The sequence below is a fragment of the Colletes gigas genome, unplaced genomic scaffold (assembly GCF_013123115.1).
Source record: "Colletes gigas isolate AHSC1104 unplaced genomic scaffold, ASM1312311v1 Colletes_gigas_Sc00013, whole genome shotgun sequence".
Lineage (NCBI taxonomy): Eukaryota > Metazoa > Arthropoda > Insecta > Hymenoptera > Colletidae > Colletes > Colletes gigas.
This window is the reverse complement of record NW_025106642.1, coordinates 1-22939: the sequence shown is the minus strand read 5'-3', so window position 1 is coordinate 22939 and position 22939 is coordinate 1. Positions and strand designations below refer to the sequence as shown.

Here is a 22939-nt window from a genome sequence, read left to right as displayed (position 1 = left end):
TTGTGCGCATGGAAATTGATCATATTATATCTATGGATCGTTTATAAATTTGATGCGCATGATATCCAATTGTTCAGCTATACTCTAATAAACCAAATGTGAAATTCAACGGACATGAATTACAGTAGATTTTACTATGATTTAAATATATATATATATATATATATTTAAATCATGTGTGTGTGTGTGTGTATTTTTCACACTGCAAATATCCATATGGACAACGTCGTCGGTTAGTTTCTTGCCGCTGCATTTCATTTCTTTTCTTTCCTTTGCTTTGTTGCTTGGACAAAAGATCAAGTATGTACTAATTTTCAGGACAAGCAATTTCTCGGCGCAGTAAATGCCACTGTTTTGACTTGAACGCTTCTCGCATTCTATAAACATTTATACTTGATGATGTTTGAGAAACGAGCAATATCTACGTAGCTACTTGGACTTACCATGAAATGTACATTCCGTGATTATTAGGCCGCATCGACGCCAATTATGCATTGAAATTCCAAAGACGACCTCGGGAACGAAGAAACAAAAAAAAAAATTAAAAAACTAAAGAAATTCCATCGAAGGAAAATGAAAAGGAATATGAACGGTCGATCAATGAAATACGAATGAAGAAGAAGGGGATGGGGATGGGGATGGGGATGGGGAAGGGGAAGAGAGAGAATTGAAATACAATGGTGAGTCGGACGAGAAAGGATAAACGTATCGGAAACGTAAAAGACGTAGGAAGTAAGAGGAAAGGAAATTGGATGGAAAAAGAATGAATGTACAAGTAAATGGTTGGTGGTTCGTTTATCAACTACGATGCTCGAATGTTTCGAAAGGTGGACGAACGTAGAAGAGGGGCGTAATGAGAGTAAGAGTAAGCGAGGCCAGTTGATACTGGTTGATACGTTGATCGACCAGTCAATCGACTGGTTATCAGGTTCATTCGTTGGTTATGTTGTACCATCATGTTGTTGCAGAACTTTCGCGTTATTAGTTTAGAATGTACCAAATATTCTGGCTTGGATAACTTTTAATCAAAAGTTTCAATTTTTTCGCGTATTTTCAACAATTAACTGCTCGGACACTCTATTAAATTGAAATTTCTTCATTTTCTGATAAACAAACTACAGATTACTAAGAAATAAGACAAAACAGGGTCCAGCATACACAATTTTATAACCTATTTTACTACATATTAGTTTGAAAATGCTCGATGACACATGGACATTTTTAACAATAATATTACCTTTTTTCTGTTATATCCAATAACAGTCGAGAAAGTAAAAGGATAAAACACACAACTTGGACTTTCGATATTAATGTTATTAATATCGCCTTGAGATAAACACGCATGATCGGTTTTGCAACCTTCAGAGCAGCCTCGTATATGTACTTACGTGCAAGTAGAAGCATTTTGCGCTTTGCACTTGACAACACGCACGTTTGAAAATTTCATTTTATTCCTAATACGAACATTAGATGGGTTTAACGATAGAATCAAAGAATTTAGAAATAATTTGCGCGTATTTTCTACATAAGATGTACGCAATTCACGCAATATCTGCATTACTTTGTTAATATTGCAATCGTCGTCGTCGAGCTTCATTACTCTAAAATGTGTGTGTGTGTGTGTGTGTATGTATGTATGTATAGGAACATATTAACGTACACGCGTAGAAATAAGCTTTAAATTTCATTTATTGAATCATACTACCCTCTTTTGGACAGATAACATGGTTTAGGTGTAATTTTGTACGCTCGAAAAATTTCAAATATACAAAATAACGATGATTCGTTCTCCAACTAAATTTAGATACATAATAATGTCGTAAATACACTTGACTGATACTCATTTTCTCAATAATATGGTCTCCGAGGATTATTCTGAAAGAAATGGAAATCGAATTTTATTTGATAAAACAAAATTCAACTTCTCTGTTACTGACAATATAATAGGAATGAAAGTAAATGTTTCTTTCGTATTTGGCAAAACTGTCGTACCAAAGGATTAGGCCTAAATCTATATGCGAGCATCATTCTTTTTCTATAGGCATCGAATTCGTCGTCGTCTCTGGATACACCGTCTGGTCTTTCAGAACCTAAACCAGCGCTATCGAATCGGTTAGTCGCCCTATAAAATGCAATATTTTTTTTGTTTTTTTTTTTAATTCTGAAAACCCTATCCTATTGAACATCGTATAAGGAAAAAGTGGTGATCCTCGCGATATCATTAGCTTTTGCATGCGAAAGGAAAGAACGTGCGAAATAAAAATGATGTACTTTAAAAGGCGCTTACTTGTTAATAGGCTCGATACGACCGTTGCCTTCGCTACCCAAACCTTGTCCTTCGCTCCAACCAAGTTTCTGTAACATCTGAAACCCTAAGGAAAGGAAAATAAATAATTTCACTGATGTGATGTTACTTTCGCGAAAGTAAGTTTATGTTACGCACCAATGTTGTCTTCTTTGAGCTTATACTCCTTGTAATCGCTAAGATCAGGCTCTTTTCCTTGCTTGACCGCATTATACTGTTCCATGAATTTCTTAAGCTCGTCCGGTGGTAAAAAGTCACCGATATGATGTTTCCCTTCCGCCTGAGCAGTTAATTCTTCCGCCCACATTTGAGTGGCCTCCATCTCGGCGGACCTAAGTTTGTGTTCCCAAGTTCCGCCTTCGGTTTCTTCGTCGCTATCGTATTCGTATTTATGTTTCCCTTGTGCCTCTAAACGTTTCAATTCTTCTCGTTTCCTCAATAAATTTTGATAAAGGAGATTTATCTATGCATAAGGAACGATCGATAATAAAACTTTTAATCGTCTGAAAGAATTCTATCGACAAATCCTACCTTTCTATTCGATTAAGAAACGTTTACCTTGTAATGATCCTCTGCTTTTTTCCATTGTTCTTCGGTAAGATCTAAGGTACCGAAAGTTTGTCGGGCGTATTGTATCAAGGCAGGATCGTTCCTAGAAATTTTCGTCAACATGGGATTCTTTGTTTTCGCGTGTTGCACCTTCGACGATGGAATTATAACAGCTGGTTGGCCAATTTGTCCAGGAATTGCAATACCTGGTTGCGAAAGCCCACTATTTTGTTTACGTACGGGTAAAGTGTTCATTTCCGTTATAGACACTTTATTATTCGGATCACCCCAACGACTACGTCTTTTCCGTTTACGTTCTTCTTTGTTTTCCTCCTTTGACCTATCTGTACAATTATCATCGTCCAACTCTATTTCTCTTTTCCTTTCTGTTTACGCGCAATATACATACATGTAACAATTTTCTTGCATATCTGATCTCGCTTACCTTGCGAAGAAACGTGTCTGTTTGTATGATGACTTTGTTCGCTCTCATCGTTGTCGCTGAAAGCTTCCTCCGGGCAATACGGTTCCGCACCGCTGTCTTTAAATTCCCTAACGGACTTTTCAGCACGGAACTTTGCCACCAACCCCCTGTACTGCAGATACGCTGCACTTTGCTTTTGGTGCAGAAACCTTGATTAAAACAATACTTAAGACTCTGACGAGTAACATATTCTCCTAGATTAGATTCCTTTGTTAAAGAAAACTATTGATACAAAAATGAAACAAAAAGAAAAACAAAAAAAAAACAAATTACATAAAAAAGAAGAAAAGAAAAGGATAAACACGTGGTACGTGTAACGAAACGGCCGCGAAAGAGTTCTTAGAACGATAACGCGATATGAGTCGTAACCTTTATATTCCCAACAAAATGATGATATCAGATTTTTTAGTTGAAAAATAATCCTCCTATCGATAGAGTAGTAATTTTACGGTAACTGTTACAATGTTAAATCGATTGACTGTTCGCGCAACGCATAACCATTACAAATGTTATGTATTTATGCATTTAATAAAATGAAAATGTTATTTACGTAGTGACTGCGTGAGTTAGATTACATACTATCCCATTATCGCGTAAAATGGAAACATCGAAAGAAACGGCACACGAATTGAAGTAAGAGGGGAAGAGGTAACGCTACACGACGTGTTAAGGCACGAGACGGGGACCAGAGAGGACAGTAGTTACCATAATTTAGGATCTTGGGCATTCTTCTCTCGCGCTTCCTGTTCGATTTCATCCCCGCAGTCAGCGACGATGCGTGCCAGCTGCTCAGCCTCTACGGGACACACTTAGAAGCCTTTGTCAGACATGCGTAACAACGCTAAAACTTTGTTTTTTTTTTTTTTTTTTTTTGTGTGTGTGTGTGTGTGTTCTGTAGCGTAAATCCTACGTATGTCTACACGAATGGTCGGCAGATATGCTTTTGCGTATCTCACATTCTCCCACGTGTCTTGCATTCGGCGTATCGCTCGCGCTTATGCGCCCTCGATCAATCATTTCAACAGCGAGTGTTAAAAGTGTCTTCCCCTTAAAAACCGATACACGCCGGGCGATACGTCGAAACGAAGAAACGGTTGAAAATAATCGACATGTCATACCTAGCTGTTCGGTAGTTTGTTGACCGGTCAATGGCCTCACCGGTGGTGGTACTTGAATGTTAGGTGGTCCCACAGGTACCTGAGTGACTTGATTAGGAAGAGGATAACTGGTTGATAACAAAGGAGGGGGTGGACCGGCATTTTGAATAATGGGAGGTGGTGGCACATTCGGTGGCGGAATGTTCAAGTTCGGAGGCGGGATCGAATTTATACTCGATGGAACGTTGTGAACCGGGGGTGGTGCAGACATCAATACAGATGGTATCACATTCGGTGGAGGAACGTTCGGTACGTTCGGTACGTTCGAAGCATTCCCTGGTACGGTGACGACAATTGTTTGCGAGGCAGCAGAAATAGACATCATGTTTCGCGGCATTTGTGTCATCGTTGGTAACAAATTGGGAGGAGGAATATTCGGAGGCAGTAAATTTGTAGGTTGTAAAGTCGCGGCCGGAGGTCCACCGCATTGTCGCCCCGACGAAATTACACATTGTTGCGCATTGCCCGACGTCGTTGTTGACGATGCGGATGCTGAAGATGGCAACGACGACAATGAAAATGACGCCGATGACGATGGCGGTTGTAACGCAGACGTTGTTGAACACGAGCTCGAACAGGAGGTTGAAGAGGACGAGGATGTGGCGGATGAAGATGAGCACGAGGATAAGGACAAGGACAAGGACAAGGACAAGGAGGATGACGATGACGATGACGATGACGATGACGATGACGATGACGATGACGATGACGATGACGACAACGACGAAGATGTGCAAGGTGCTGGAGGAGGTGGAGGCGGTGGTGGTAAATTTTGTAGATTCGGCGGCATTGTCCGAGAAATATGCATATTCGGTGGCGGTACGTTGGTATTTGGAGGTATAGATTGTATGGAAGGCTGAGGAGGTGGAGGTGGAGGAGGAGGAGGAGGCGGTGGATGTATTGTACGCGGTGGTGATATTTGCATTCTTGGATCGCCAGACCGATCGTCTATTCCAGGATAAGGGTTAGTCAAATTTTTTGGAGGAGGCATTCTAGATAAATGTGGAGGAGGAACATTGGTTATGATGTTTCTTATATTAGGTGGAGGTACGCTCGTCAGATGCATTATAGGTTGAGACATGAGGGAAGGAACAAGAGGTGAATTTCCATTTCTAGGGAAATACTGTTGCTGGCTATGTTGCGTCGCACGTTGTCCATTGGGAGATAATTGATTAAAGGAACGTCGAGCTTCCGGACTTTGAGACGCTGGCCGTCTGGTAGGAGATGGGCTCGAAGGCGAGCTATGCCTTCTATTCGTGCTTTTTTCCCATCGAGAATCCCCTCTTCTACGATCTCTTTTGTTCTCCCAATCTCTGCTTTTATCGTTGTTTCTCTTTCGTTCTTTATCGTGCGATCCCTCTTTATATTTTTCTTCCCTCTTTTCTTCTAGTTTCAAAGAAAACGTACACTCTGTTTTAACCGTTCCTTTATTGCTCGCAATCTTTTTAAACTGATCCAAAAAACTGCCGTCGTTTGCAAATAGATTGACCGTTTGCGACACTGTAGGCTTCTCTTCTTCTTTCCTATGATAGAAAGTGTTTCTTCTGTGAATAATTAATGAATATTTAAAGACAATGAGAAATTTATCGATGAATATTTCCAAAGAAAATAGAAATTCTCAATACGGACCAAAATATAATTTCACATATGAACTTGTATTACATTTATTGCAAACCTAATGTTAACATTTCGACGTTTTATTTGCCATTCCGTTTAGGCCTAAGTAGGAATATATTTATCACATTTGGCACGCAATCGATCGGCCGTCGGCAATTATTTCATTCCAAAGAAAAAGACCGTTTCTTCGAAACTATATGATTTACCGAGACATTTTCATGCAAATAATATGTTTGCATTGTAAAAAATTCCAATTACTTACTTGGTAGAATTAGCTTTATTCATTGTCGAATTCGGGACTAACGCATTTGACTTTTTCATATTTTCTACAGCTTCTTTTGCTTTTTGCTCTTGCATCTTTGCTTGAATTTCAAGCTTCTTTTGCTGAATAATTTGTTCTTGCTTCGACATTTGAGCAAAACGTTCATTTCGCGATGTTTTTGAAACAAATGGATCAGAACCTTTTACACCACGGTACGCCATATTTGTTGTGCCGCAGACGACTCTCGAGCAAGTTTGGTAAGAGTAAGTAGTATGTACTTTGAATTGCTTTCAATGGAAATGAAATAATTCGAGGTCGAGAAACGACTAACTTGTAACCTGTAAGTGACGTAGCAGTTACTAGCAGCAGTAGCAGTAGCAGTAGCAGCCAGCATCGCAGATCGCAGCGGCTCTCGCCAAGATAGTGGCGTAAGCGTAACCAACCGACAAAACTAACCAGCAATCGTTTATTGAAAACCCGACTTCAAATTTCCGTTATTTTTTTTACCTGCTAACTGTAACTGTCATCGATGTAGTACTATTTTAAAGATTATTAATCACCACTTACGAACATGTTAAAACCTTCGGTAATTATCAAATCTTGAATACAGTATTAAGTGTGTAGAATTCTTTTATACGTTATTTCAGCATTTAAATGTCAGAGTTGGTAATACACCCGAAAATGATTTTACCATGCAAACGAAAACTTTGATCGAGTTACTTTATTATTTAATCAAAAATGAAGAGAAACTGTTTTTGAAAAGGGAACTATCTTGGAACAGAAAGTTACATGATTTTCTGATGAATATCGTAAAAGCTACGATCGATGTGAAACGTGCGTTACTTATCTAATGAAATAACATTAGAAATTGATTAGGTCTTATACAACGGATCAACTAATTTTTCCATCATAAAATGATCACTGAAATGTTTCTCAACAGAATGGACGTTTCTTCTTTGCAAGCAGAGATTACATTTTATCCGTTTACAGCAAAAGGCTGCGATCGATTGGAAGGAAGCAAAGTTTCTAAAATCAAATATTAAAGAAAATACGGAGTATGCGATCGCAGCACAAATGTATATAATTCTTCTTCTTCTTTGCTGGCTAACGAGTTTAAAACAAAACAGAATCGGGTTATATTGTCGCACGTTGCTTATCTTTTAACAATTTAATAGAGAATGTAAGTTACATAATTCTACCGATTATGAAAAGAGAAACATTTTAGGAGGGAATTTTCATCAAAGTTGTTAGCTACGAATCAGGAATGGAAAATGCGGAAGAAACATATAGAAAAGGAAATAGAATCGTTTAAGTTTCATTCAAAGTCTTTGGGTAGAGTACGCCGTTCGTGGAAAAATGATCTGTACGATGCATAGTACGTAAAGATTTGTGTTTTCTTTGCTTGTAGATAATTTTAATTGAATTTTGTGCTAGGAAATCCGTACTGTAATTATATCTTTAGATATTGCAAACGCTAATGCTAACGTCATTGTTAATCGCGTAGCTTTAAAACAAAGAAACGATACTTGGATCTACTCGCAAAGTATGACAATAATATCGGACAGCTTAATATTTGCAAAAAAGATCTATTAGTCGACAAAGATTCTATAGAGAGCAAATATGTTGTTATTCAGGTTTGTCTTATCATTATTATTATTATTGTCTTCCATTTACTATTGCTTCCCTTTTTGTTACTATTCTCGTAGTAGAAATACTAAAATAGACTTTTTAAACTACACGAAATATATTTCGTTTTTATATATTGTCTTTCAGAATGAACTTAACGGTCAACGTAGTTTGTATAATCGGTTGAAAGAAGAACACGATCTAAACGTAACAAAGGTATTTTTAGCAAAATTAGAAAGTTTTCATCGAAATCGTGCAGCAAAAATAATTCAGCAGAATTGGAGACTATACTGTTTACGTGTATCCGGGAAAAAAATAAAAGGCAAAAAGTAACGTATCTACGTAGATCCTTGTATCTGTTTCAGCATCAAAGTTTTCAATTAGTTTTTGGAGATTTTAAAAATTTTCTATAGGAAAACATGCATGATATGCATGCGTAAAATAACATTCAAGTCGAAGAATAACGAGTCAAAGAGTTTGTCTGTTTGGAAGATAGTATGTGTATGTAATTACATACTTTGTATCATCATATTTATCCTATTTGGTATAAATTATACGTGTAACTCTATCGTTGTACAGGAACAGGTTCATAAGTACCTGGTGATTCGTCGTGTTTAAAGTTACTATAATATTATATGAAAAAAATGTGTGCCATTTTTATTCATCGATAGAAACAGTTTACTTGAAACGAATAGAACAAGAGATAAAAATAGAATTTATTTACGTTTAAAAAGAATCGAGTCAGTTATGGAAAAGGCACTACAGTGGCGTATCGTGACCAAAAGGTTAAAGCATCGTATGAAAAGAATTTTTGGAAATTAAGCTGCATAACCATTCTGCATATCGTTTCTTTATTTTTCCTTCGCGGTTTGATTTTGACGTTATTACGAAGATGACTACGATGACGATTAACTATAAATTTTGTTTACAGACGACACGTTTATAAAATTGGTAGATAAAATTGATGATTATTTTTGTATGGATTCGAGAAAGCAGCAGCAACAGTAACATATTTGGATTGTTGCAGAACGTTTTTTGAAGGGAAATGATTACGTATTCAACTATATTGATCTTTTGCTATGTTTAGAAATATCTCTGTTTCCCACCCCCTCCTGTTTCTTGGCAACGCTCTACACCATAACCCTCCGTGTTTCCCTGCCGATCGGCGAGATTGCCGTTACGATTAAAGAAAAGTTTCTATTTCAATTTGTCAAGTGAAGTTTGATCGTTTCTATTTCGCTTCTCTGTTTTAAGCGCAACCGTAAAGCGAGAATGGTAGTTTTAAAGACCGTGGAAACGTATGGATGGAGAAACTGGACGAAAGACAGTAAGAGAAATTGAAATAAGGAAAGAGTTGTAGGGGAAAGAGGATGGAAAGCGAGAGTTAAAAACATAATAAAAGAGATCGCGTCGATGAGGAGATAGAATAGCAGAATGAAAAGAGGGGACGGTGAACCGAACCGCGCGTGCGAGCGAAGAGCAGGTAGGTAAATAATGGGGCGCGAAGGTTGACGTAACGCATGCTCCGAAACGTTTTCCCGGGGTGATGATCAGTGTGGGAAACTAAGCCAGCAGGCGAGGCTGACAAACCGTTCGATCGTTACGAGGTGAATCAGTGACCGGATGTACCGCGAATCACATATACATATATTATTCCTATTTACGTATGATTATTTTTCTGGAAAACCATCGAAACCATCTCTCTAACATCGATCTTTAGTTTACGTAGATATTAATATTTCAGTTGATCGAAAGAAGTGAGATAAGTGGTAATTAAGCACGGATAAAAATGTTAGTAAAACAGCTCGCGTAGATTAATCGAAGTTTGTTACGAGAAACGAGAAGCGATACTTTTCTTGTCTATAAGAGCCATTAAATTTCATTTAAAACGCTCAAACGTTTAGTCGTAATAAATGTGGCAGAGAAGAATTGTAGGCGAAGTAAACGCAACGTTCGATAACAAGTACATACTAACAGCTGTCTGGATGTGTTGACTCGAGATAGTTTTGATCCAGGCTCGCTCGTAAAACGAATGCGCACCACCTGTAGCTCGATATCTACGCTTAAAAGGTCAACCGCCCCTCTGTCGTTGATTTTCTCTACGAATGTAAGTGAAAGGGTTCTGTTTCTCTGTCTGCATCTTTATCGAATACGTACAATTAATTGATGCAAAATTTACTAGTTTTTTTTACTGCGTCTTCTACGTTTGCGATTGTTAGGCGTGCTCTTACAATAATGTTGCATTCTTTAGCGAACAACGGGATTTTCACCGATCCCTTTGAAATTCGAAATAAAGATCACAGCGGGCTTGTAATTTACGTGCGTGAGAAATTAAACGATCGAGATTCAAGGAGGATATGTTTGACTGTTTCGAACGTTTCGAGAAAATAAATGAATGTTGTCATTTTGACGATAGCGTAAATTGGAATAATAAGCGTAACTATTGTACAGGCGACGCGACAGTTGGAGAAGTTTGAATAAACGATCAGATGAAATACGACGCGTGCATACTACGTACATAGGTCATACATATATGTACATTTTCATGTACTCGGACATGATGTTATTTCATTATTTATTTACGATTATGAGTTTAAAGCAATCGCATGATAATTACACGGTAATTACCGTGCGATTTCTCTGAAATTATAATCCCAAATAAGTAAACAAAGTTAGATTTTTTCGAATACTATTTCTTATTAGTAAAGTCCATGTAGAAAAAATACTAATGGTGTTTCGTAACGTAGCAATCGTTGTCAACGGTGATGTTTTAATAGAATTTGATCGTTATCAGAGGTGACTATGCGAGATCAGCCTTTGTAATTTGAAGCGTTTTAAGTATCTCTTGCAACAGAGAACAGGTGAAACGAAGAAAAAGAAGAAGAAGAAGAAGAAAAAGGACGAGGAAGGAGAGAGAGAGAGAGAGAGAGAGAGAGAGAGAGAAAGAAGAGGACAAAGATAAAAGAGATGAAACGAAATTAAACTATAGAGAATAGGGGGAAGGAAGAGAATAAAAAATTAAGGGAATATAAGAAGGAGGTCGTTGCGGTTCCGTGTGGTGTGGTGGAGCCGAGCAACGTTTTAACGACAACGTTCGTTCTCGCTCGGTTGTGGCTTTCTTTTTAACGAAACTGTTTTAAGAAGGGATGGTTACGCTTTGTTTTGTCGAGATGTAAACGCATTTTATTTCTATGCGACGAAGGTTCGTGCGATCGTGAGAATTATAGAATTCGTAGCGTTATCGTACTAACGATGACCGAGAGAACAAACAGTATCATCGTCGCATCGTGTAAGTGGAGCATGGAGGAACGGGAACAAATTTTAGCTACTGGAACATTAGACGAAAGGAAGGAGGCTTTTAAAGACGACGAAGAACTGATGCGAGAAACCAGCAAATTTGTGATCGAAGTTATAGAAACAGCGACCACCGAGGCCTCGAGATGTAAAATGTATTCGGAGGTTTGTTCGCATTTCAAATATTCCTGCCAATTACAATTATTCTTAGCAATTGTAATTATTGTTGGATCGTTTCGTTTCACTTTTTCAGAGAGGCGATGCCAGCGAAGGTAAGAATAACATTGAAAACAGTTGTACGAGATTGCGCGTGAAATGAGATATGTAAATAGAGAAACTTGTCGTCATTGATGGAACCAACGAAACGTATGTTTGCATAGGAACTAGATTGAAAGGTGAGGATAGCATCGCTGGTTGGAATCATCGAGCACGTGGGTTCTGCAATCGAATACTGAACGCGCTTTGTCCATGTTTCACCAACAATGGTAAATCGTAGAGCGTTTACCAAGTACATATTGTAATTGCGCGCGATCTTTCCGCGTTCCGCGTTCTTTCCTTCGGATACCGTAGCTTTGCATTGCTCTCGTCGATATAATCATTCCCACCCAACATACCCAGTAAACAGACTATGAAACCTTGCGTATACAGCCAGTAATGCCTGAATAGATGCCAGAAATCGGGACCGAACTTTTCCTCATACAAGCGGGTATAATTATTTTCCATATATTCTGCGTAAACGTTTGCATACAGTCGGGCATTATTGTATCACGTACACAATATTTTGATGTTCGAGGACGGATCGAATATTGTTTATCGTCTATCGGATGTTTGACGGATCTTTCGTTTCAGTCGGTTCGAACGCGAACAATGGGATTTAATATTCGACTCGATGAACAACTATCACGTCCTCGTTCATTCTCGTTGCTAAAACGATTTACGCATGCATCGTTTGAATTATTACTCGTTATCTTAGTATTCTGTAGCAGCTGTTAGAAGCTGGATCAACTCACCTAGCATGCATAAACGAGGTATTTCTCATTAAAGACTCACAAGTATGTACCAAGTACATTATTACGGATGCCAGCAATGGCAGAGTATCGAAACACGCAGTAACATTCTGCACGTTGAAACCTGTAGATAGTAATGGTTTGGAAAAATGTATACTATCAATGTATCTATTCTTTTTCGTAGAATTATTCGCCTGGACACCATACCGGTATCGCTTCACGAGACCCTAATCGGTCGCTGCCTTCCAGAATTACCGTACATTGCAGAACAACCATTGATTCGATTGATAAACGCGTCGTTGGCACGATTTAATTTACTTCTAATTTACTGCTTCGTCGTAACATCGTGGTCTTACGATTCTTACGATTTCTCGTAAATATTTTCATTCGATGCTACAGTCCGTTCGTTTAGCTTCTTGTCGTTCGCTTCCATTCTCTACTTTTGCGAATCTTTACTAGATTTTAGTTTAATAGAACGAAAGTTATCTGCCGTTTCCTCGCGCCACTCGTTGTTTATGCTATACCAGTAAAATGTATCTCCCAACACCAATTATATCGCCATGTTCGAATTACTTTTTCTAGTAGGTGATCGGGAAATGAACATTTCTTTCGGATCTTTCCTCCGCTACTATGTATTTATACATATACATATACATATTTGAAACAGCGGACCGTAGCAAAACAGTCGATGGATTGGATCTAATGACAGTTTAGTTTCATTTTTATATCACATATGTATATCAAAAGAATCAATTTTATTGTCCATTCGGTGGAACAAAACACTACAAACTTATTTATCTAATAATTTCGTATTTGCGTGATTGCGTGCGTGCGTGCGTGCGTGCGTGCGTGCGTGCGTGCGTGCGTGCGTGCGTGCGTGCGTGCGTGCGTGCGTGCGTGTGTGTGTGTGTGTGTGTGTATGCCAGAATGAGGAAGATAGAAACAATTATGGCAAAAATAATGGGAATTTATATTTAAATTTATCGTACAACAATCACTTGATGTGGGATCAACAGGTAGAGAAATCGGTCGATTGACAATCAAACGAATATGTTACGCATGCGTGCGAGTTTACATTTACATATACATATGTACTCTATTTTTTGTCCGCAGTTTTAAGCACCGATAAACTAAATCGCATAGTCGATGTTGGTTTCTGAAAAACTGTCCTATTCTGAACCTGCTACAAGGAATAATTTATCGATCAAACGAATCGTTGCAACGCGAAATAATATATCCATGTATATTTCTTTGTGTATACTCGTGTATACGTCTGTTTGTTGTATGAACAAGCATACTACTAATTTTATGTATCCGTTAATAAATGTAGAAATGCAAATACGAATGTTCGCAAAGTATGTATATCTAGATTTTTGTTGCGTTTCTAGTTTTCGTTTATAAGGAAAAACGTGGAACGAGATAAGTGTGTGAAACTGTAAACACAAAAGGAATCGCGATACAGAGCGTTCAAAAGCGACGGGTCAAAGGAAGATATTAAAATTTTCTATGTAAATTAAAATCGAAAAGTCCTTTTCCGATCATTTAGCGATTTAGTCGCTGTTAGCACCGGTCGGTTGATCGTAAGTACATGACTTACTACGGTTACGGTTACTATGTAGGAAAGAAATCCTCGGATCAGAAAATGGTAAAGGACTTTTCGATTCACGTGTCTCGTCTTAACCCATCGATTCGAATCATTCCGTTTATCGTGTTGCATGCATTGTTGTTTATTTTATGTTTCGACATTGAAAAGAGGATCCTATTCGAAACGTAGTTAATTAAATAATTATCAACATTTTTCCAACAAAAATATAAATGCAAATTTTTACAGAGACTTACAGAGATTTTTATCGTGGAAGCGGATGAGCTAAATTTCGATCAAGTCTTTGAATCGAATAAACGAAACTAGACCTCTGTATATACATACATACATACATACATACATACATACATACATATATGCATATGTATGGTTTGGTTACCATGGAAAGTTACTTTATTTTCTGGTTTAGCAAACGTGAACATCTCGTTGCGTTTCGACATATGTATGTAGTCGGTAGAAGCTACCTGATCACACGTTAGATTGAAATTTCACCAAAGACGGTTCGTTACTCGGCAGAAAATATCAAAGGCGGACAAACCAGAGACAAGAATCGCGTTCGTTCGTATACAAACAATTCGTTTTCTCTGCTTTGTATCTACGTAGTCTGTAATGGTTATCGTTGTGCAAAATACATACACGTATGTATGTATATAAAACTGAACCGAAAATGGTTAGCCATTAATGTTTAACGCGGCTTCGGTTACACAGGTTACGCGCAAATTACAGCGATGAAATTTTTAAGAAAAATATCACGACTCGATTATCGATACTTGCAATATTTTCAATCGTTTGAAACGTACGATTCATAGTGAAAGTGCGTTGTGTACTAACGAGAAAACGTTGAACGTTTAATTGAATTTAAAACTAATGATACACTATGGAACGGAAGAAGGAACAGCCGGCAGTTTTAAAAAGGAATAAATATCTATCGCTTTGTCAGGAAAGGGAAAATTTTCGTGCGCAACTTGTAAAAATCATAAAAAAGGAACCGTTGTGCGAAACGGGAAAAACGAAAGATTTTATCACCGACAAAGACAAAGATATCTTGCGGTATTATTATTATTTAACACACGGTATCGATGATGTTTACGTGGGGTCAATGGACCTCGATCTTTTGGGAAATATCTTACGGATGGTTCCGATCAAGTGGCGAAACAAGTTTAAGGAAACTGTGACTCGTTTGGTGAACGAAGCGAAACAAGAGTATGCGTTGAACGTGAAAAAATCAATCGTAGAGTTCGTTATCGGTGATTTGTCGCAATGTTCGTTCGATCAGGTAATACGTGTATCGTTTAAACAGTTTATCGTACAATCTATGACAATTTGTTGATTTTTCATGATCGCGGTGTTGCTCGGACGCATGAATGTACGTAGGTACTTAATATGTAATATAAATAAATTACTGTGCTGAAATGCTTACCAATTTCAGGTCAGTGTGTCGAAGAGAAGCGAGAAAGTTAAAACTATCCGACTTTCGGCCGAACATACGGCCAGTTATCGATGGAATAAAGTGAAACTGGAGAGAACGATTATCCTTTATCGTCCTGCTATCCAACGAATCGTAGATTATTGGTATCGAGAATTCAGGTTGGTTCAAGAAATACGCTAATATTACCAACGTAGTGTTGAAAATGTAAAAAAATGTGTAGCTTCTGCAACGAGACTAACAAAGTATTAAAAACATTGTATACGTATGTGCATGGGTGATGGAACAGCGACCGAAAGCTGATAAACGGAAAGCAATTAATGGCACACGGTACGTCGTACGATCTCGACAGTTTTGGGAAAGCCATCTTAAAGATGTGTTATCGAACAAGGGAGAATCTGGCGAAACACTGGCTGCCAAAACTTGGAAATATCTTACTTGCGGTACGAATGGGATCATTATTATTTTTGTATTATTATTAATCAGGGCTGGCCTAGGAATTTTTACACCTAGAGGAATAACGCGGTGCACACACTATATGTATACTCCGAGCAAACTTATTCCTGTTTGTTGTAATTTATTACGTACACGTGTTTAGGCTTATGATAAAAACGAGTTGCCTTCGATTACCGATGCTCCGACATTCAAAAGATTTCTCAATTGTATCGGTTTTATTATGGAAGAGCAATTGCGAACAATTTGTTTGCAGTCGATGGAGGAATACATCGACTATCTGTCCAACACGAACGTAAGTGATGATTCAATTTTTCTTAAATTTTTCATTAACATTTTCATCAATTTATCGCGATAAAGTATCATTGAATTTCGAAGCAAGAGAGAAAAAAGGAAATGATTCGGAGAGTCGATGCTAGTCGAGACTTTGGAACGCGAACCGTATCCTCGAAGGAAACCGTCGCGACGTTCCAACTGGCTTACTCGGGGGTGGTTACATTTGCCCGAAAGGATACGGTTTACAGCGAAAAGGCTCGATCGGTGTCGATCGGAAATAAGTTTGCGATCTAAGGACTCGCGTGTACCGTTCGTAGTATACACGTTGCGGCTTCGATATAAAATTGGCGATAAGGAATTCTGTTATGGTGTTCGAGCCGACGGTGAAAAGTTTTGTGCAAGTGCTGTCGATGCTACTGAATTCACCGCGGGAGGCAGTTGGTACATTGCCGCGGATCGAAACGCTATTGGAATGGAGGAACGCCAAGTCGATCGATTTCGGTCCAACGTTGCTCACGGTACTTACTTGAATTCATTTTCCAAACTATTCTGTCCTTCGCAATTATCCCAGAATTCATACTAGTCAATTCTATTCATTACCACAGCCAAATGTTTCGGTACAGTATACGGAGCAACGAGGAAAGAAAATCGCGCAACTAATAGACAGAAAAAAAATTGAACTCGAAATACAAGTTGGAGAATTTGAAAAATACGCGAGTTTTATGGACGATACGGAAACCAAGAAGGTCGAGGAGTTTCTGAAATCCGAGACGGATGTAAATTTCGAAAGTTTTCGAGTTTTAATCCAACACTATGATCAGCTGTCTCGACGTATACCGATTGAATTTAATCAAACTTATTTCGGTGAATTTTTTATCGTCCATAGAGGAGGGTTCATCGAACATATTGCCTTGGTGGCTCGCCGGCTCAAGGAAGAATTAGTAGCTAGAATGATCAGCGATTGTCAACGAAAATCGCGAGCGTAAGTAAATCGTTTTATCCGTCAGCCTTTTGGCTGAAATTCTATTACTTTTTTCACTCGTCAACGAGGGTCGTATGTAGTAAATCCTCGTGACGAATAAGTTCGACACCCGGAATAATACAAAGTATGTATGTACTGGTGGTATCCCTACGTCCTGTTAAGTCGGTCGGGATTAATTAGGTTTAATCCTTCGGGGACATACATACATATGTAAGTACGTGTATGTATGTATACCGCGACACGTGCAATCGATCGATTTTGCACCCGGGCCGAATCGGTTGGACACGGCATCGTTTCTAAGGGGCCCGCGACAATAAGTAATATTGTTTTAAAATGGTGCGCGGAATTTAGTAAATGTGCGTAATTTAGTATAGGGGATGCTAATCAAAATATCGTGGACCGGGCTCTAAGCGTTCCAATGAATACGATGGAACTGATGGAACTTGGAGAATTTATACGCACCACGGAAACCGAGACTGCTTTTCAGTTGGAAGATCGTTTAAGAGAAATAATTAAATATATCATTTTTCTATCGGATTATTCCGTCTTGACGCCTGTCGAATTGAAAACCAATAACTTTGCTTTTCAATGGTAAGTAACGTGCGTGCGAGTATCTTAACCCGACTCCAACGTTCGAATGCTCATTCTTACGGATCATAACACGCAAGGTATCACAAGCTTTCGGAAGTTTTCCAACAACACAAAGAAATTATTGCAAGTAAAAGCGGAGAATATCAGAAAAGCCTAAAAAAAAGGATCCAACAATTTGAACGAGAGCTCGAAACGTATGCAAAACGTTGCGGCGAATTGCAGTATTGGGGTAACCTCGACGAGATATATCGATATAAAAAGAAAGCCGATCGTCTGGAAGAGAAACTGATCGCCGCAATGGACACCATCGATAGATTTAACGAGGAAGAAGAGCTATTCGGTTGGCAAGTGTCGCAGTATCCGTTACGAAAGGTGGTAAGTATGTTACCTAGGTACCACCACCACCACCTACATACAATTACGTTTCTTTCGAAACACGTATGCACGAACGAGTCCGATTAATTGGATTGTTATTAGACAGCGGACAAGTTGTCATCGTACAAAAGATTATACGACGGTGCGTGCGATTTTCTCACTAATCACGATACGTGGATGAGTTCCATGGTGGGTTCCCATGATCCAGAAGATATCGACACGATCACAGGAACCGCTTATCGTACCATCTATAGACTGGAAAGGTCTATAGAAGAACCAGTCGCGAGAAAACTTGCCGAAACGGTCCGAACAAAGATCGAAGAGTTTCGAGAACACATGCCTGTGATTACGACTCTTGGAAATCCGTCCATGAAGAACCGTCATTGGGAACAAGTTTCCGAGATCGTTGGTTTTCCCATCAAGATAGACGAGTCGATGACGCTCGCCAAGGTACTTGCACGCGTTAGGTATCCACATACATGTATGTGTATATCCGTTTCTCTAATTCTCCTCCATTCACGAGGAGACTACTCTGTTGTAAATCCTCGCAGATCCTCGATTACGGTTTGCTCGATTACGTTTCAAAATTCGAAGGGATATCCGACGCGGCGTCCAAGGAGGGCAGCTTGGAGAAGGCCCTCCTTCAAATGCACCTCGATTGGGCGGACATTGCGTTCGTCGTGAATCCTTATCGCGACACCGGTACATACGTGATTGCCAGCGTCGACGACATACAATTACTTTTGGACGATCATTTGACAAAAGCCCAGACTATGAAAAATTCTCTCTACATTCGACCATTCGAGAAGGAAACGTTGCAAGTATCGCTTCACGATCGTCGTTGGTTTTTATTGGTTCTTCGTTACGTTCATCTACGAATGATTCTCCGTTACTATGCTTAGAGAATGGGAGTCCAAGTTGCTGTTGCTGTTGGATATCATGGACTATTGGCTACAGGTACAAGCAACGTGGATGTACCTAGAACCGATATTTTCTTCGGCTGATATACAGCAGCAAATGCCGGAAGAAGGGCGACGATTCAGCGCCGTCGACAAAGTAAGTACATATGTATGTATGTACAATGTACGCGTCCGTTTCCATTCTCCGGTTTTTTCTCTACATTGCATATGGTTTTCGATATACATACATACGTAGATCTGGAGAGAAATTATGCAGCTTGTCTCGGCGGATCCCCGGGTTATGAGCGTGGTTGAAATTGACAAAATGCTCGATCGTTTCAAAAAATGTACAAATTTGCTCGATTTAATACAAAAAGGACTTGCTGCTTACTTGGAGAAGAAGAGACTCTTTTTCCCGCGATTTTTCTTCCTCTCAAACGACGAACTTTTGGAAATATTGTCGGAAACGAAGGATCCTACCAGGTAAACGATCCCAGAAATCACAGAATTTAGCTTCTTTTACCAGTGATTCTATACATATGTATTATGTACTTATTACTTTCAGCAGCGAATGTTGTTTTATATGCTCGTTTAATTCTATAGATTCGCCGGCGCCGGTATGCATTATTTTTCTTAATATAATTCGATCAATGGTGTGTTTATTAGAAGTATAAAAATGCAACTATATAGCATATATTTTATTAATTTATTAGCTAGTTTCTAATCAACAATTGCTCATCAGGGTACAGCCGCATTTGAAAAAATGCTTCGAAGGTATCGCGCGATTGAGTTTCACAGACGATATGGAGATAACGTCGATGAAATCGTCCGAGGACGAAGAGATTACGCTTGAGGATATCGTTAATACGGTGGCTGCTCGGGGACAGGTAGAAAAGTGGTTGCTCGAACTTGAATCTTCTATGAAAAAGAGCGTTAGAGCGCAGGTAAACAATTACTTTTTCTTGCCCTTGCATTCGTATTTAGACAACGATTTGTTAAATACGAATTGATTTTTGGCCAAGTAAAAGTGTCGATTTGTACTTATCCACTTGTGCGCTCGAAACAGGTAATTAAAGCCAAGGATGCGTATTTGGAGCAAATTAGATCGAAATGGGCCCTGATCTGGCCTGGTCAAACGATTCTATGCGTCAGTAAACTTTATTGGACGGCCGACGTAACGGATGCATTGTCGAAATCTTTGACCAATTTGGAAAGCTATATCGGCATCTGTACAAACGAACTGCACGAAATAGTAAAATTAGTTCGTGGAACGTTATCGACGCAAAATCGTACAACTTTAGGTTCGAAGAAACGCTACCGTACATTTCTTTTATTTTCTCGGAATATAGAAAAAGTTATTTTTAATAATCATTTCAGAGGCACTAGTTACGATGAACGTTCATAGTCGTGACGTTGTAACAGAGTTGTTTGAACAAAGAATTAACGATGTCACGGATTTTACATGGTTGGCTCAGCTAAGATACTATTGGATGGAAAACGAGAAGAATAATAAAGAGGTACGAGAGCATAGCATGCATACATACATAAGTACTAGAATGTGCGGGTACTCGAAATTGTGGATTTGCTCGGACGTTCGTGCAACACGTAACGTAGTCCGGGCAGTCCGGGGATTAGTTTGATCAACAATGTCCGTATTAGGCCGTATTCTTTTCTAGTAATTAGCCAAGCGATAGCCGTACACGGCGCTCTTTGCTTAGATTTTGTTCTCGTTTGTTAAATAGCAGAAGGATGACATGTGGACGACAATAATAAATACTTGGTTCAAGTATGCGTACGAGTATCTGGGCAATACATCGAGACTAGTGATAACGCCGTTGACCGACAGATGTTATCGGACTTTGTTCAGCGCGTTGAGTCTGCATCTTGGCGGCGCTCCCGAGGGCCCCGCCGGCACCGGCAAGACCGAGACGACCAAGGATTTGGCTAAAGCTGTCGCTAAACAGTGTATCGTTTTTAATTGCTCCGATGGTCTCGATTACATTGCCCTGGGAAAATTTTTCATGGTAAGAGAATCAGGTAGTTACGACACAAACACACGCTACATACTGTACACTGTACATTAGTTTCTCTAAAAAAAGCCGTAACATTTGAAGATTTATCATCGGTAAATAAACATTTTGCTCGTATGGTTGTACTCTCAGGGATTGGCAAGTACGGGTGCATGGTCTTGCTTCGATGAATTCAATCGTATCGATTTGGAAGTATTGTCGGTGGTAGCGCAACAAATTTTAACGATCCAACGAGCCATCAATGCTGCGAAGGAAACGCTTATATTCGAAGGTATCGAGATCAAATTAGACCCGACATGCGCCGTGTTCATTACGATGAATCCCGGATACGCTGGCAGAACCGAACTTCCGGATAACTTGAAGGCGCTTTTTCGACCGGTTGCTATGATGGTTGGTCGACGATCGTCGTTAAAACCTTTCGCATCGTATTTGGGAATGATAATGTGAACGTGGTTACTTTGTATTATGTCAGGTTCCGGATTATGCTTTGATCGCCGAGAATACATTGTATTCTTACGGCTTTTACGATGCCCGGTCGCTTTCGGTGAAAATCGTGACAACATACAGGCTATGTTCCGAACAACTCTCCAGTCAAAATCATTACGATTACGGAATGAGAGCGGTGAAATCTGTTCTGGTGGCGGCTGGAAATTTAAAGATCAAGTATCCGGAACAGAACGAGGATATTTTGGTATTGCGCAGCATCAAAGATGTAAATTTACCAAAATTTCTCAGCGAAGATATACCTCTGTTCAACGTACGTACCATAATTTTGCTAATCGCCGATCGAAGGAATAACAAGTTTCAATCTCACGATACATATAAAGAGTCAGCCATTGTTTATTTCGATACAGGGTATTATGTCGGATCTCTTTCCGGGAGTGAAACTTCCGGAACCAGATTATACCGATTTGAACGCATGCGCTTACGATGTCTGTTCAACGTCAAACCTGCAGTGTACCATTCTCTTTCTCGAGAAAATACAACAGATGTACGAAATGATGATTGTCAGACACGGATTTATGATCGTCGGGCTACCGTTCGCTGGAAAGACCGCTGCCCGTAACGTTCTAGCCAATGTTCTGAACCTTTGCGAACAGAGGGTAAATTACGAGACACGTACCATACGTACATACGTATGTATGTATGTATGTATGTGTATGGGTAGAATTGCATGGATTTTTCTGTAACCTGTTGCAGAACCTGATGAACGAGCGTAAAGTAGAAAAATTCGTAATCAGTCCGAAAGCCGTGACAATGGGCCAGCTATACGGAGAATTCGATGAAATTTCGCACGAATGGTCCGATGGAGTTTTAGCCATCAGTTACCGCGCGTTCGCCACTTCGACCAGCCTCGATCGCAAATGGTTGATCTTCGATGGTCCCATTGACGCGATATGGATAGAAAGCATGAACACGGTACTCGACGATAACAAGAAACTCTGTTTGATGAGCGGAGAAATTATCCAATTGGCGCCATTTACCAATTTGATATTCGAAACGATGGATTTGGAAGCAGCCTCGCCTGCCACCGTATCCCGTTGCGGTACGATTTCCACTCGAAATTAATCCTTGTCACAGGTGAAATTCCCCTAGTGGCGGGAATCTCTGCTGGAAGAAAACCTTTATTCGGCATATTTGAGAAACATCGTAAGTCTATAGGACTGTTTAAAAATATTTTCAATGGTTTATCGGTGTAGGAATGATATATACATGGAGCCCGGAGCACTCGGCTGGGATCCTTTGTTGAAATCTTGGATAGCCAACACACCGACCGCGATAGACGAATGGCTGAAAAACTATCTCTATCGATCGCTTTTTCGACGATTTTGCGATCCTCTGCTCTATTGGTTACGACACACCGACATCCAGGTCCTTGTACTAACAAGGAACCATCGCGAACGGTCCGGCTTCGATTTTCATGAAACTTTCTACACTTATAAAGCAGCCAAAAATAATCGACACGTATTTTTTTTTAGCTGCGGTAACTCGAGTTTAAGGGG

At 39.4% G+C, this 22939-nt stretch overlaps 3 protein-coding genes across 8 annotated transcripts; 2 read left to right on the top strand and 1 right to left on the bottom strand.

Annotated features, from left to right (window-relative positions):
• Positions 1-1618: 1618 nt before the first annotated feature.
• On the bottom strand, positions 1619-6748 carry LOC122399437 (formin-like protein 20). 3 transcript variants are annotated; one of them, XM_043400119.1, is made up of 10 exons: positions 6375-6748; positions 5206-6018; positions 4457-5127; positions 4044-4146; positions 3300-3487; positions 2864-3198; positions 2444-2768; positions 2288-2372; positions 1993-2122; positions 1619-1875 (listed from the first exon to the last, which is right to left on the bottom strand). In XM_043400119.1, exons 1-10 carry the CDS (start codon positions 6593-6595, stop codon positions 1849-1851), a joined length of 2898 nt encoding a protein of 965 aa, XP_043256054.1. In that variant the 5' UTR covers positions 6596-6748; the 3' UTR covers positions 1619-1848. The 3 variants fall into 3 exon arrangements, with proteins under 3 accessions (XP_043256054.1, XP_043256052.1, XP_043256053.1); XM_043400117.1 differs by having other exon boundaries at positions 4457-6018; XM_043400118.1 differs by having other exon boundaries at positions 4044-4134; positions 4457-6018.
• A 102-nt stretch (positions 6749-6850) lies between these two features.
• On the top strand, positions 6851-13774 carry LOC122399440. 4 transcript variants are annotated; one of them, XM_043400124.1, is made up of 6 exons: positions 6851-6960; positions 7022-7208; positions 7315-7450; positions 7600-7749; positions 7879-8008; positions 8148-8447. In XM_043400124.1, the coding sequence occupies exons 1-6, from the start codon at positions 6946-6948 to the stop codon at positions 8331-8333; spliced, it is 804 nt and encodes a 267-aa protein (XP_043256059.1). In that variant the 5' UTR covers positions 6851-6945; the 3' UTR covers positions 8334-8447. The 4 variants fall into 4 exon arrangements, 3 of the variants coding, with proteins under 3 accessions (XP_043256059.1, XP_043256061.1, XP_043256060.1); XM_043400126.1 differs by lacking the exons at positions 7022-7208; positions 7315-7450; positions 7600-7749; positions 7879-8008; positions 8148-8447 and adding exons at positions 9255-11459; positions 11548-11566; positions 11675-11779; positions 12486-13774 and having other exon boundaries at positions 6887-6960; XR_006259270.1 differs by lacking the exon at positions 6851-6960 and having other exon boundaries at positions 7036-7208; positions 7315-7554; positions 7637-7749.
• Positions 13775-14781: 1007 nt separating this feature from the next.
• Positions 14782-22814, top strand: LOC122399427 (dynein axonemal heavy chain 7-like; the record flags this gene model as incomplete). Its single annotated transcript, XM_043400105.1, has 21 exons — positions 14782-15180; positions 15334-15491; positions 15620-15773; positions 15929-16078; positions 16377-16546; positions 16631-17041; positions 17411-17632; positions 17710-18007; positions 18110-18457; positions 18559-18824; positions 18910-19063; positions 19163-19389; positions 19649-19850; positions 19973-20207; positions 20284-20423; positions 20655-20930; positions 21069-21326; positions 21409-21693; positions 21791-22039; positions 22137-22486; positions 22643-22814. Coding segments are annotated over exons 1-21 (5124 nt in total), but the record flags the coding sequence as incomplete, so codon positions are not given.
• Between the last annotated feature and the right edge of the window lie 125 nt (positions 22815-22939).